Source organism: Oncorhynchus gorbuscha, linkage group LG02 (genome assembly GCF_021184085.1).
Source record: "Oncorhynchus gorbuscha isolate QuinsamMale2020 ecotype Even-year linkage group LG02, OgorEven_v1.0, whole genome shotgun sequence".
Taxonomy (NCBI): domain Eukaryota; kingdom Metazoa; phylum Chordata; class Actinopteri; order Salmoniformes; family Salmonidae; genus Oncorhynchus; species Oncorhynchus gorbuscha.
The window spans coordinates 8,001,688-8,015,515 of record NC_060174.1 but is presented as its reverse complement, the minus strand read 5'-3'; the positions used below and the strand labels follow the sequence as shown (position 1 = coordinate 8,015,515).

At 43.7% G+C, this 13,828-nt stretch overlaps 1 protein-coding gene across 1 annotated transcript in view; it reads right to left on the bottom strand.

Annotated features, from left to right (window-relative positions):
• Nucleotides 1-13,828, bottom strand: part of LOC123996652 (nuclear receptor subfamily 5 group A member 2-like) — a 62,311-nt gene that overhangs the window by 37,334 nt on the left and 11,149 nt on the right. The window contains exon 3 of the mRNA XM_046300214.1: nt 4,036-4,183. Coding sequence (XP_046156170.1) covers nt 4,036-4,183 — 148 coding nt within the window. The remainder of the gene's footprint in view (nt 1-4,035; nt 4,184-13,828) is intronic.

Here is a 13,828-nt window from a genome sequence, read left to right as displayed (position 1 = left end):
CCTCCCTGGTTAAATAAAGGTGTTCTCAACTAGCCTACATGGTTAAATCAAGGTGTTCTCAACTAGCCTACCTGGTTAAATAAAGGTGTTCTCAACTAGCCTCCCTGGTTAAATAAAGGTGAAATAAACAAACAAACAAAAAACATTGTAAAATGTGCACAAAACATAATATATGTGTATACCTGCAGTAGCTGTATAATATGTGATATCTATGTGTATATCTGCAGTAGCTGTATAATATATGATATCTATGTGTATACCTGCAGTAGCTGTATAATATATGATATCTATGTGTATACCTGCAGTAGCTGTATAATATATGATATCTATGTGTATATCTGCAGTAGCTGTATAATATGTGATATCTATGTGTATACCTGCAGTAGCTGTATAATATATGATATCTATGTGTATACCTGCAGTAGCTGTATAATATATGATATCTATGTGTATATCTGCAGTAGCTGTATAATATGTGATATCTATGTGTATACCTGCAGTAGCTGTATAATATTTGTGATGTGAAGGTGATAAAAAGGTGTGCTCCACTTGATAGGTAATTGCAGCAAGGGATGGTCTATCTATGTCAACACTGACCCATAGTAGGAATAACTTGTACTCCTGTATGTATCAATTAGAATGTAATAGGTAGAAAGTATCAGGTAGCAAGTATCAGGTAGCATGTATCAGGTAGCATGTATCAGGTAGAATGTATCAGGTAGCATGTATCAGGTAGAATGTATCAGGTAGCAAGTATCAGGTAGAATGTATCAGGTAGCATGTATCAGGTAGAATGTATCAGGTAGCATGTATCAGGTAGCATGTATCAGGTAGCATGTATCAGGTAGCATGTATCAGATAACATGTATCAGGTAGCATGTATCAGGTAGAATGTATCAGGTAGCAAGTATCAGGTAGCATGTATCAGGTAGAATGTATCAGGTAGCATGTATCAGGTAGAATGTATCAGGTAACATGTATCAGGTAGCAAGTATCAGGTAGCATGTATCAGGTAGCATGTATCAGGTAGAATGTATCAGGTAGCAAGTATCAGGTAGGATGTATCAATTAGAATGTATCAGGTAGAATGTATCAGGTAACATGTATCAGGTAGCAAGTATCAGGTAGCAAGTATCAGGTAGGATGTATCAATTAGAATGTATCAGGTAGAATGTATCAGGTACAATGTATCAGGTAACATGTATCAGGTAGCAAGTATCAGGTAGGATGTATCAATTAGAATGTATCAGGTAGAATGTATCAGGTAGCATGTATCAGGTAGCATGTATCAATTAGAATGTAATAGGTAGCAAGTATCAGGTAGCATGTATCAGGTAGCATGTATCAATTAGAATGTAATAGGTAGAATGTATCAGGTAACATGTATCAGTTAACATGTATCAGGTAGCATGTTTCAATTAGAATGTATCAGGTAGCATGTATCAGGTAGCAAGTATCAGGTAGCATGTATCAGGTAGCATGTATCAGGTAGCATGTATCAGGTAGCATGTATCAGGTAGCAAGTATCAGGTAGCAAGTATCAATTAGAATGTATCAGGTAGCATGTATCAGGTAGCATGTATCAGGTAGCATGTATCAGGTAGCAAGTATCAGGTAGCAAGTATCAGGTAGCATGTATCAGATAGCAAGTATTAGGTAGCAAGTATCAGGTAGCATGTATCAGGTAGCATGTATCAGGTAGAATGTATCAGGTAACATGTATCAGGTAGCATGTTTCAATTAGAATGTAATAGGTAGAATGTATCAGGTAGCATGTATCAGGTAGAATGTATCAGGTAGCATGTATCAATTAGAATGTAATAGGTAGAATGTATCAGGTAACATGTATCAATTAGAATGTAATAGGTAGAATGTATCAGGTAACATGTATCAGGTAGCATGTTTCAATTAGAATGTAATAGGTAGAATGTATCAGGTAACATGTATCAGGTAGCATGTATCAATTAGAATGTAATAGGTAGAATGTATCAGGTAGCATGTATCAGGTAGCATGTATCAATTAGAATGTAATAGGTAGAATGTATCAGGTAGCATGTATCAGGTAGAATGTATCAGGTAGCATGTTTCAATTAGAATGTAATAGGTAGAATGTATCAGGTAGCATGTATCAGGTAGCATGTATCAGTGCTATTGCTGACATTAAAGTGTGTTTCACCTCATTTTGTTTTCTGTATTCACACAGAACGGCATGGGAGTAGTTTCATGCCTCATTTCATTATCTCCCTATTAATAGGCTCTTTAGATGGAGCAGAGTACACACACACACACACACACACACACACACACACACACACACACACACACACACACACACACACACACACACACACACACACACACACACACACACACACACACACACACACACACACACACACACACACACACACACACACTCCCCCCGACTGTGAGATGGTATTAATCAGATCCCTTCTAATCTCCTGGCTTCAGTGTTTGTTTCCAGCTCTCTCTCCGTAGCGTCTAGCGGGGGCCCCGGCTGCACCAGAGAACACGCAGCACCAGAGAACACGCAGCACCAGAGAACACGCAGCACCAGAGAACACGCAGCACCAGAGAACACGCAGCACCAGAGAACAGGCAGCACCAGAGAACACGCAGCACCAGAGAACACGCAGCACCAGAGAACACGCAGCACCAGAGAACACGCAGCACCAGAGAACACGCAGCACCAGAGAACAAGCAGCACCAGAGAACAAGCAGCACCAGAGAACAAGCAGCACCAGAGAACAAGCAGCACCAGAGAACAGGCTGAACAGGCATCATTATGGATGATGTTATGGATGGTGTTATGGATGATGTTACCGGCAAATTATTTAGACCATCAACCCCCCAAATCCCTCATCACACCCACCCAGCCTCCCCTCACACCCCCTCCCCCTCCTACCCACCCACCCACCCAGCCTCCCCTCACACCCTCCCCCTCCTACCCACCCACCCACCCAGCCTCCCCTCACACCCTCCCCCTCCTACCCACCCACCCACCCAGCCTCCCCTCACACCCCTCCCCCCCCTCCCTCCCACCCCCTCCCTCCCTCCCTCCCACCCACCCACCCACCCACCCACCCACCCACCCACCCACCCGCCCACCCACCCAGCCTCCCCTCACACCCTCCCCCTCCCGCCCACCCACCCACCCAGCCTCCCCTCACACCCCCTCCCACACCCCCTCCCACCCACCCACCCAGCCTCCCCTCTCACCCCTCCCCCCTCCCAGCCTCCCACCCAGCCTCCCCTCTCACATCCAAAAACACAAGGGCCCCTGCTCCTTTGTTTAGCAGGAGGTGGGAGAAGTTAAGCCCTTTTCCAGGCGGGACTGAGAGGGGTCGATGAGGAGGGGGAGGAGGAGAGGTAGGGGTGAGAAGGGGGGGGGTTGGTTGGGTCTGAGATTGTGATGAGATCAGATGTGAAAATGCAACTGATATGGTAATATGTGATTGACGAACAGCAGAGTACATAACAATTCTGTCAATCATTCCTGATAGAAAGCATCAGCCCTAGAGGTCCGTGTTTGATAGGGGGAACCGGTATCACATGGTCTTGAAATAATGGTAAACTACCGGAGTGAGAAGGTGCAAGTTACGAAGGAGAAACGGTGAGAAAAGTCCCATGGTTGACCAACAAACACACACACACAGAATATTTAACCTGCTTTCTTAAGTATGTGTGTGTGTGTGTGTAATTTGCCTGCTTTTTCCCTTCTATTCCCCATATGGGTGGTCCCGGAATCGAACCCACTACCCTGGCTACAAGCGCCATGCCCCCCACTACACACTTCTATTCAATTCCCTCAACGTCCTCCCCCACATCAGCCTCCCTCCTCCCCATACCGCAGCCTCTCCCCCTGTAACTCACCCAAGTTGAGAAATCCTCCCAACCTCTTCTCTCCCTCACCCAGCCCCCCACAGACTCCCTCTCTCCGGTTGTCAGACACCCCTCCTCCTCTCTCCATCAACCTCCTGCCCCCCCCCCCCCCCCCACCCCTTGGATACTCACCCAAGCTGAACAGAACAAGGAACTTGAGGCAGACGAACTCCCTCTGGTCCAGCTGCAGGGAGCGCAGCTTGCCCACCAGCTCCTGAGCGTGGCTCATCAGGTTGTTTAGAGAAGCTCCGGCTTGGGAGGCAATTACAGCATAATCCACCTTGCAGGAGAGGGCACACACACACACACACACACACACACACACACACACACACACACACACACACACACACACACACACACACACACACACACACACACACACACACACACACATTGTGTGTGTTTATTGTCTAATTTATTTCCTCTACGGAATGACAGAAGCAAACTTTGCACGTTACACTTTGATTTAGTAAATATCGTCCAAGCAGTACTATAATAGCATGTTGTAGCCCAAGCAGTACTATAATAGCATGTTGTAGCCCAAGCAGTACCCTAATAGCATGTTGTAGCCCAAGCAGTACTATAATAGCATGTTGTAGCCCAAGCAGTACTATAATAGCATGTTGTAGCCCAAGCAGTACCCTAATAGCATGTTGTAGCCCAAGCAGTACTATAATAGCATGTTGTAGCCCAAGCAGTACTATAATAGCATGTTGTAGCCCAAGCAGTACTATAATAGCATGTTGTAGCCCAAGCAGTACTATAATAGCATGTTGTAGCCCAAGCAGTACTATAATAGCATGTTGTAGCCCAAGCAGTACTATAATAGCATGATGTAGCCCAAGCAGTACCCTAATAGCATGTTGTAGCCCAAGCAGTACTATAATAGCATGTTGTAGCCCAAGCAGTACTATAATAGCATGATGTAGCCCAAGCAGTACCCTAATAGCATGTTGTAGCCCAAGCAGTACTATAATAGCATGTTGTAGCCCAAGCAGTACTATAATAGCATGTTGTAGCCCAAGCAGTAATATAATAGCATGTTGTAGCCCAAGCAGTACTATAATAGCATGTTGTAGCCCAAGCAGTAATATAATAGCATGTTGTAGCCCAAGCAGTACTATAATAGCATGTTGTAGCCCAAGCATTACTATAATAGCATGTTGTAGCCCAAGCAGTACTATAATAGCATGTTGTAGCCCAAGCAGTACTATAATAGCATGTTGTAGCCCAAGCATTAGTATAATAGCATGTTGTAGCCCAAGCAGTACTATAATAGCATGTTGTAGACCAAGCAGTACTATAATAGCATGTTGTAGCCCAAGCAGTACTATAATAGCATGTTCTAGGCCAAGCATTACTATAATAGCATGTTGTAGCCCAAGCAGTACTATAATAGCATGTTGTAGCCCAAGCAGTACTATAATAGCATGTTGTAGCCCAAGCAGTACTATAATAGCATGTTGTAGCCCAAGCAGTACTATAATAGCATGTTGTAGCCCAAGCAGTACCCTAATAGCATGTTGGATTGTGTATAGATTGTGTATAGGCTTGTCTCCCACATGCATCGTCTCTTTGTGCCAGACAGGGTTCAAATACCTTTTGTATATGTTATGTTATGTTATGTTATGTTATGTTATGTTATGTTTTGTTATGTATGTATGTATGTATGTATGTATGTATGTATGTATGTATGTATGTATGTATGTATGTATGTATGTATGTATGTATGTATGCATGTATGCATGTATGCATGTGTGTGCGTGTGCATGTATGCATGTGTGTGTGTGTGTGTGTGTGTGTGTGTGTGTGTGTGTGTGTGTGTGTGTGTGTGTGTGTGTGTGTGTGTGTATGACTGTAAGTCGCTTTGGATAAAAGCGTCTGCTAAATGGCATATATACATATATATATCAAATACTTTTTTTCCCTCACTGTACATCCTGTATATATATATATATATATATATATATATATATATATATATATATATATATATATATATATATATATATATATACAGGATGTACAGTGAGGGAAAAAAGTATTTGATCCCCTGCTGATTCTGTACGTTTGCCCACTGACAAAGAAATGATCCGTCTATAATTTGAATGGTTTATTTGAACAGTGAGAGACAGAATAACAACATCAATAATCCTGAAAAACGAATGTCAAAAATGTTATAAATTGTTTTGCATTTTAATGAGGGAAATAAGTATTTGACCCTCTCTCAATCAGAAAGGTTTCTGGCTCCCCATGTGTCTTTTATACAGGTAACAAACTGAGATTAGGAGCACACTCTTAAAGAGAGAAGCAATCAATCAATCAGATTCCAAACTCTCCACCGTGGCCAAGACCAAAGAGCTCTCCAGGGATGTCAGGGACAAGATTGTAGACCTACACAAGGCTGGAATGGGCTACAAGACCATCGCCATGCAGCTTGGTGAGAAGGTGACAACAGTTGGTGCGATTATTCGCAAATGGAAGAAACACAAAATAACTGTCAATCTCCCTCGGCCTGGGGCTCCATGCAAGATCTCACCTCGTGGAGTTGCAATGATCATGAGAACGGTGAGGAATCAGCCCAGAACTACACGGGAGGATCTTGTCAATGATCTCAAAGCAGCTGGGACCATAGTCACCAAGAAAACTATTGGTAACACACTACGCCATGAAGGACTGAAATCCTGCAGCGCCCGCAAGGTCCCCCTGCTCAAGAAAGCACATATACATGCCCGTCTGAAGATTGCCAATGAACATCTGAATGATTCAGATGACAACTGGGCGAAAGTGTTGTGGTCAGATGAGACCAAAATGGAGCTCTTTGGCATCAACTCAACTTGCTGTGTTTGGAGGAGGAGGAATGCTGCCTATGACCCCAAGAACACCATCCCCACCGCAAAACATGGAGGTGAAAACATTATGCTTTGGGGGTGTTTTTCTGCTAAGGGGACAGGACAACTTCACCGCATCAAAGGGACGATGGACGGGGCCATGTATCGTCGAAAATCTTGGGTGAGAACCTCCTTCCCCCAGCCACGGCGTTGAAAATGGGTCCTGGTTGGGTATTCCAGCATGACAATGACCCAAAACACACGGTCAAGGCAACTCCTATACAGTGTATACTGAAGTTGAGGTGAGAAACATGTGTTGTGTGGATGAATGAACATATTTTGGAAAGTAAAAACAATTGGATTTTCTCAATTGGCATCTTCTACTTGACAGACAGCTCAGATGATGTCTTTAGTATGATGTCATAAGATGTCCTTTTACTATGATGTCAGATGTCCTTACTATGATGTCAGATGTCCTTACTATGATGTCAGATGTCCTTACTATGATGTCAGATGTCCTTACTATGATGTCAGATGTCCTTACTATGATGTCAGATGTCCTTACTATGATGTCAGATGTCCTTACTATGATGTCATAAGATGTCCTTTTACTATGATGTCAGATGTCCTTACTATGATGTCAGATGTCCTTACTATGATGTCATAAGATGTCCTTACTATGATGTCAGAAGATTCCTTACTATGATGTCAGATGTCCTTACTATGATGTCAGATGTCCTTACTATGATGTCAGATGTCCTTACTATGATGTCAGATGTCCTTACTATGATGTCAGATGTCCATACTATGCCTTCTCTCTCTCTCTCCTTTGTTGTCTACCATGCTTTGTCGTCATGCGCGGCAGGTAGCCTAGTGTTTAGAGCGTTGAACTAGTAACTGAAAGATTGCAAGATCGAATCCACGAGCTGACAAGGTATAAATCAGTCATTCTGCGCCCCTGAACAAGGCAGTTAACCCACGGTTCCTAGGCTGTCATTGAAAATAATTATTAGTTCTTAACTGACATGCCTCGTTGAATAAAAATGGTGTTGCTGCCGTGCCATGTCGTTGTCTTAGGTCTCTCTTTGTGTTGTGTTGTCTCTCTTGTCGTGAAGTGTGTTTTGGCTGTATTTTTATTTAATTAATTTTCATTTTTAATCCCAGCCCCCATGGTACTCAGTGATGGGTTGTTTTGAATTTGCCCCAAACAAAATACTTTGTATTCAAGACAAACATTTATTTTGACACATTTTTTTTGCAGTATTACTATAGTGCCTTGTTTCAAACAGGATTTTGGAATATGTTTTATTCTGTACAGGATTCCTTCTTTCCCCTAATAACAATAAGGTTAGTATTGTGTACAGGATTCCTTCTTTCCCCTACTAACAATAAGGTTAGTATTGTGTACAGGATTCCTTCTTTTCCCTACTAACAATAAGGTTAGTATTGTGTACAGGATTCCTTCTTTCCCCTACTAACAATAAGGTTAGTATTGTGTACAGGATTCCTTCTTTTCCCTACTAACAATAAGGTTAGTATTGTGTACAATATTCCTTCTTTCCCCTACTAACAATAAGGTTAGTATTGTGTACAGGATTCCTTCTTTTCCCTACTAACAATAAGGTTAGTATTGTGGAGTAACTACCATGTTGTTGAACCATCCTCAGTTTTCTCACAGCCATTAAACTGTGTAACTGTTTTAAAGTCACTATTGGTCTCATGTTGAAATCAACTGAGTTACTGTAGTAAGGACGCCTGTGTCTTTGTAGTGAGTTTGCCAATCTACCAATAGGTGTCCTTCTTTGCGAGGCATTGGAAAACCTCTTTGTGGTTTAATCTGTGTTTGAAATTCACTGCTCGACTGAGGGACCTTACAGATTATTGTATGTGTAGGGTACAGAGATGAGGGACCTTACAGATTATTGTATGTGTAGGGTATAGAGATGAGAGCCTTACAGATTATTGTATGTGTAGGGTACAGAGATGAGGGACCTTACAGATAATTGTATGTGTGGGGTATAGAGATGAGGGACCTTACAGATTATTGTATGTGTAGGGTACAGAGATGAGGGACCTTACAGATTATTGTATGTGTAGGGTACAGAGATGAGGGACCTTACAGATTATTGTATGTGTAGGGTATAGAGATGAGGGACTTTACAGATTATTGTATGTGTAGGGTACAGAGATGAGGGACCTTACAGATTATTGTATGTGTAGGGTACAGAGATGAGGGACCTTACAGATTATTGTATGTGTAGGGTACAGAGATGAGGGACCTTACAGAGTATTGTATGTGTAGGGTACAGAGATGAGGGACCTTACAGATTATTGTATGTGTAGGGTACAGAGATGAGGGACTTTACAGATTATTGTATGTGTAGGGTACAGAGATGAGGGACCTTACAGATGATTGTATGTGTAGGGTACAGAGATGAGGGACTTTACAGATTATTGTGTAGGGTACAGAGATGAGGGACTTTACAGATTAGTGTATGTGTAGGGTACAAAGATGAGGGACCTTACAGATTATTGTATGTGTAGGGTATAGAGATGAGGGACCTTACAGATTATTGTATGTGTAGGGTATAGAGATAAGGGACTTTACAGATTATTGTGTAGGGTACAGAGATGAGGGACTTTACAGATTATTGTGTAGGGTACAGAGATGAGGGACTTTACAGATTATTGTGTAGGGTACAGAGATGAGGGACTTTACAGATTATTGTGTAGGGTACAGAGATGAGGGACTTTACAGATTATTGTGTAGGGTACAGAGATGAGGGACTTTACAGATTATTGTGTAGGGTACAGAGATGAGGGACCTTACAGATTATTGTATGTGTAGGGTACAGGGATGAGGGACCTTACAGATTATTGTATGTGTAGGGTACAGAGATGAGGGACTTTACAGATTATTGTGTAGGGTACAGAGATGAGGGACCTTACAGATTATTGTATGTGTAGGGTACAGGGATGAGGGACTTTACAGATTATTGTGTAGGGTACAGAGATGAGGGACCTTACAGATTATTGTATGTGTAGGGTACAGAGATGAGGGACTTTACAGATTATTGTGTAGGGTACAGAGATGAGGGACCTTACAGATTATTGTATGTGTAGGGTACAGGGATGAGGGACTTTACAGATTATTGTGTAGGGTACAGAGATGAGGGACCTTACAGATTATTGTATGTGTAGGGTATAGAGATGAGAGCCTTACAGATTATTGTATGTGTAGGGTACAGAGATGAGGGACTTTACAGATTATTGTGTAGGGTACAGAGATGAGGGACCTTACAGATTATTGTATGTGTAGGGTACAGGGATGAGGGACTTTACAGATTATTGTGTAGGGTACAGAGATGAGGGACTTTACAGATTATTGTGTAGGGTACAGAGATGAGGGACCTTACAGATTATTGTATGTGTAGGGTACAGAGATGAGGGACCTTACAGATTATTGTATGTGTAGGGTACAGGGATGAGGGACTTTACAGATTATTGTGTAGGGTACAGAGATGAGGGACCTTACAGATTATTGTGTAGGGTACAGAGATGAGGGACTTTACAGATTATTGTGTAGGGTACAGAGATGAGGGACCTTACAGATTATTGTGTAGGGTACAGAGATGAGGGACTTTACAGATTATTGTGTAGGGTACAGAGATGAGGGACTTTACAGATTATTGTGTGTGTAGGGTACAGGGATGAGGGACTTTACAGATTATTGTGTAGGGTACAGAGATGAGGGACCTTACAGATTATTGTATGTGTAGGGTACAGGGATGAGGGACTTTACAGATTATTGTATGTGTAGGGTACAGAGATGAGGGACCTTACAGATTATTGTATGTGTAGGGTACAGGGATGAGGGACTTTACAGATTATTGTGTAGGGTACAGAGATGAGGGACTTTACAGATTATTGTGTAGGGTACAGAGATGAGGGACTTTACAGATTATTATATGTGTAGGGTACAGGGATGAGGGACTTTACAGATTATTATATGTGTAGGGTACAGGGATGAGGGACTTTACAGATTATTGTGTAGGGTACAGAGATGAGGTAGTCATTAAAAATCATGTTAAACACTATTATTTCACACATATTGAGTTCAATGTAACTTATTATGTGACTTTTTTTTACTTCTGAACTAATTGAGGCTTGCCATAACAAAGGGGTTGAATACTTATTGACTCAAGAAATGTCAGCTTTTAATTTGTTATTCATCAGTAAAATGTCTAAAAACATAATTCCACTTTGACATTATGGGGTATTGTGTTACAAAAAAACAAATGTAAGCCATTTTAAATTCAGACTGTAACACAACAAAATGTGGGAAAGGTCAAAGGTGTGAACACTTTCTGAAGACACTGTATGTATCTTAGATATAAGTTTTACATACAAACTTTACATGTCCACACTCACATAGGCTTAGCAAAAATAACATGGTTGCTGTGGTCGAATGTTTTGGTAGCCTGATTTCAGATGTGTCCGTATAAACAGGATTATTATGGAAATCGTTATTCTTGTAAAGCATACAAACTTTTAATACAAACTATTATATTAATCTGACTGGAGAGAGTGGGAGAAAAAGGAGAGAGAGACAGAGGAGAGACAGAGAGGGAGAGAGAGACAGAAGGACAAAAGGAGAGACAGAGAGGGAGAGAGAGACGGAGAGAGATGGAGAGGAGAGAGACAGAGAGAGAGACGGAGAGAGATGGAGAGGAGAGAGACAGAGAGAAACGGAGACAGAGAGAGAGAGAGAGACAGAGAAAGAGAGAGACAGAGAGAAGAGAGAGGAGAGAGAGACGAGAGAGAGACAGCGAGAGAGAGACAGAAAGAGACAGAGAGAGAGAGAGAGGGAGAGACTGAAAGAGGCAGAGAGAGAGAGAGAGAGAGAACGCATGTTCACCTCTCTCCTTCTCTCTCCTCTCCCCTCCCGATCTCCAGCCCCCTCTTCTCCCATCCTCTGTATCTGGATGCAAGGGTCGGGGAGAGAGAGGGATGAGGGGTGAGAGGGGTGAGGGGTGAGAGCGTGTGAGCCCCCCCTGGAGGTCCCCCAGGCCCGGCCTCCTCATGGTCTGGCCCCGTGACACACTGCAAGCCCTTTCAGGTGCACTTAATATCTGCAGCAGCAGCAAATTTGTCTGGGAGGCAAGTCTATAGCTGCCACTCACAGGAGTCTGGCCATATTACATTTTAATATTTATTGACAAACATTAGCATAATTGACTGTGCCAGGGTTTCTTGGGGAAAGTAGAGGGAGGGGTAGGGCTGTTTCTCTGGGACGGTAGACGGCTGAGGGAGGGGAGAGGTTGGGGCTTCCCCCTAAGCTCAGGAAGGTAGACAGGCTACAGGCTGAGGGAGGGAAGAGAATGGTGTTGTTTCTCTGGGAAGGTAGACAGGCTGAGGGAGGGAAGAGAATAGTGTTGTTTCTCTGGGAAGGTAGACGGCTGAGGGAGGGGAGAGGATAGGGCTTCCCCCTAAGCTCAGGAAGGTAGACAGGCTACAGGCTGAGGGAGGGAGGGAAGAGAATGGTGTTGTTTCTCTGGGAAGGTAGACAGGCTGAGGGAGGGAAGAGAATAGTGTTGTTTCTCTGGGAAGGTAGACGGCTGAGGGAGGGAAGAGAATAGTGTTGTTTCTCTGGGAAGGTAGAAGGCTGAGGGAGGGGAGAGGATAGGGCTTCCCCCTAAGCTCAGGAAGGTAGACAGGCTACAGGCTGAGGGAGGGAGGGAAGAGAATGGTGTTGTTTCTCTGGGAAGGTAGACAGGCTGAGGGAGGGAAGAGAATAGTGTTGTTTCTCTGGGAAGGTAGAAGGCTGAGGGAGGGAAGAGAATAGTGTTGTTTCTCTGGGAAGGTAGAAGGCTGAGGGAGGGGTCCTCGCAAGTTGCATTAATTAAATATGATGAGTAGAATGTTTTAAATCATCAGGAGGATTCGGATGCACACCAGCTTTTCTCTTTCCTCCTCACCTCATCTCTCTGTCTCTCTCTTTCCTCCTCACCTCATCTCTCTGTCTCTCTCTTTCCTCCTCACCTCATCTCTCTGTCTCTCTCTTTCCTCCTCACCTCATCTCTCTGTCTCTCTCTTTCCTCCTCACCTCATCTCTCTGTCTCTCTCTTTCCTCCTCACCTCATCTCTCTGTCTCTCTCTTTCCTCCTCACCTCATCTCTCTGTCTCTCTCTTTCCTCCTCACCTCATCTCTCTGTCTCTCTCTTTCCTCCTCACCTCATCTCTCTGTCTCTCTCTGTCTCTCTCTGTCTCTCTCTGTCTCTCTCTGTCTCTCTCTGTCTCTCTCTCTCTCTCTCTGTGTAGTCTCTCTTTCCTCCTCACCTCATCTCTCTGTCTCTCTCTTTCCTCCTCACCTCATCTCTCTGTCTCTCTCTTTCCTCCTCACCTCATCTCTCTGTCTCTCTTCTGTCTCTCTCTGTCTCTCTCTGTCTCCTGTCTCTCTCTTTCCTCCTCACCTCATCTCTCTGTCTCTCTCTTTCCTCCTCACCTCATCTCTCTCTCTCTCTCTCTCTCTCTCTCTCTCTCTCCATTACTCCCTCTCTGTCCCTCTCTGTCTCTCTCTCTCTCTCTCTCTCTCTCTCTCCATTACTCCCTCTCTGTCTCTCTCTGTCTCTCTCTGTCTCTCTCTGTCTCTCTCTGTCGCTCTCTCTCTCCATTACTCCCTCTCTGTCTCTCTCTCTCTCTCTCTCTCTCTCTCTCTCTGTCTCTCTCTCTCTCTCTCTCTCTCTCTCTCTCTCTCTCTCTCTCTCTCTCTCTCTCTCTCTCTCTCTCTCTCTCTCTCCATTACTCTCCTCTCTCTCTCGGTTCCATTCTCCCTCTCTGTCTCTCTTCTGTCGCTCTCTCTCTCCATTACTCCCTCTCTGTCTCCTGTCTCTCTCTCTCCTTCTCTTCACTGTCTCTCTCCTGTCTCTCCTGTCTCTCCCTCTCTGTCTCGGTCTCTCCATCTCTCCATATCTCTCTCTCGGTCTCTCCATCTCTCCATCTCTCTCTGTCTCTCCCTCCACCTCTCCATCTCTCCCTGTGTCTCCATCTCACTCTCTCTCCATCTCTCTCTCTCTCTCTCTCTCTCTCTC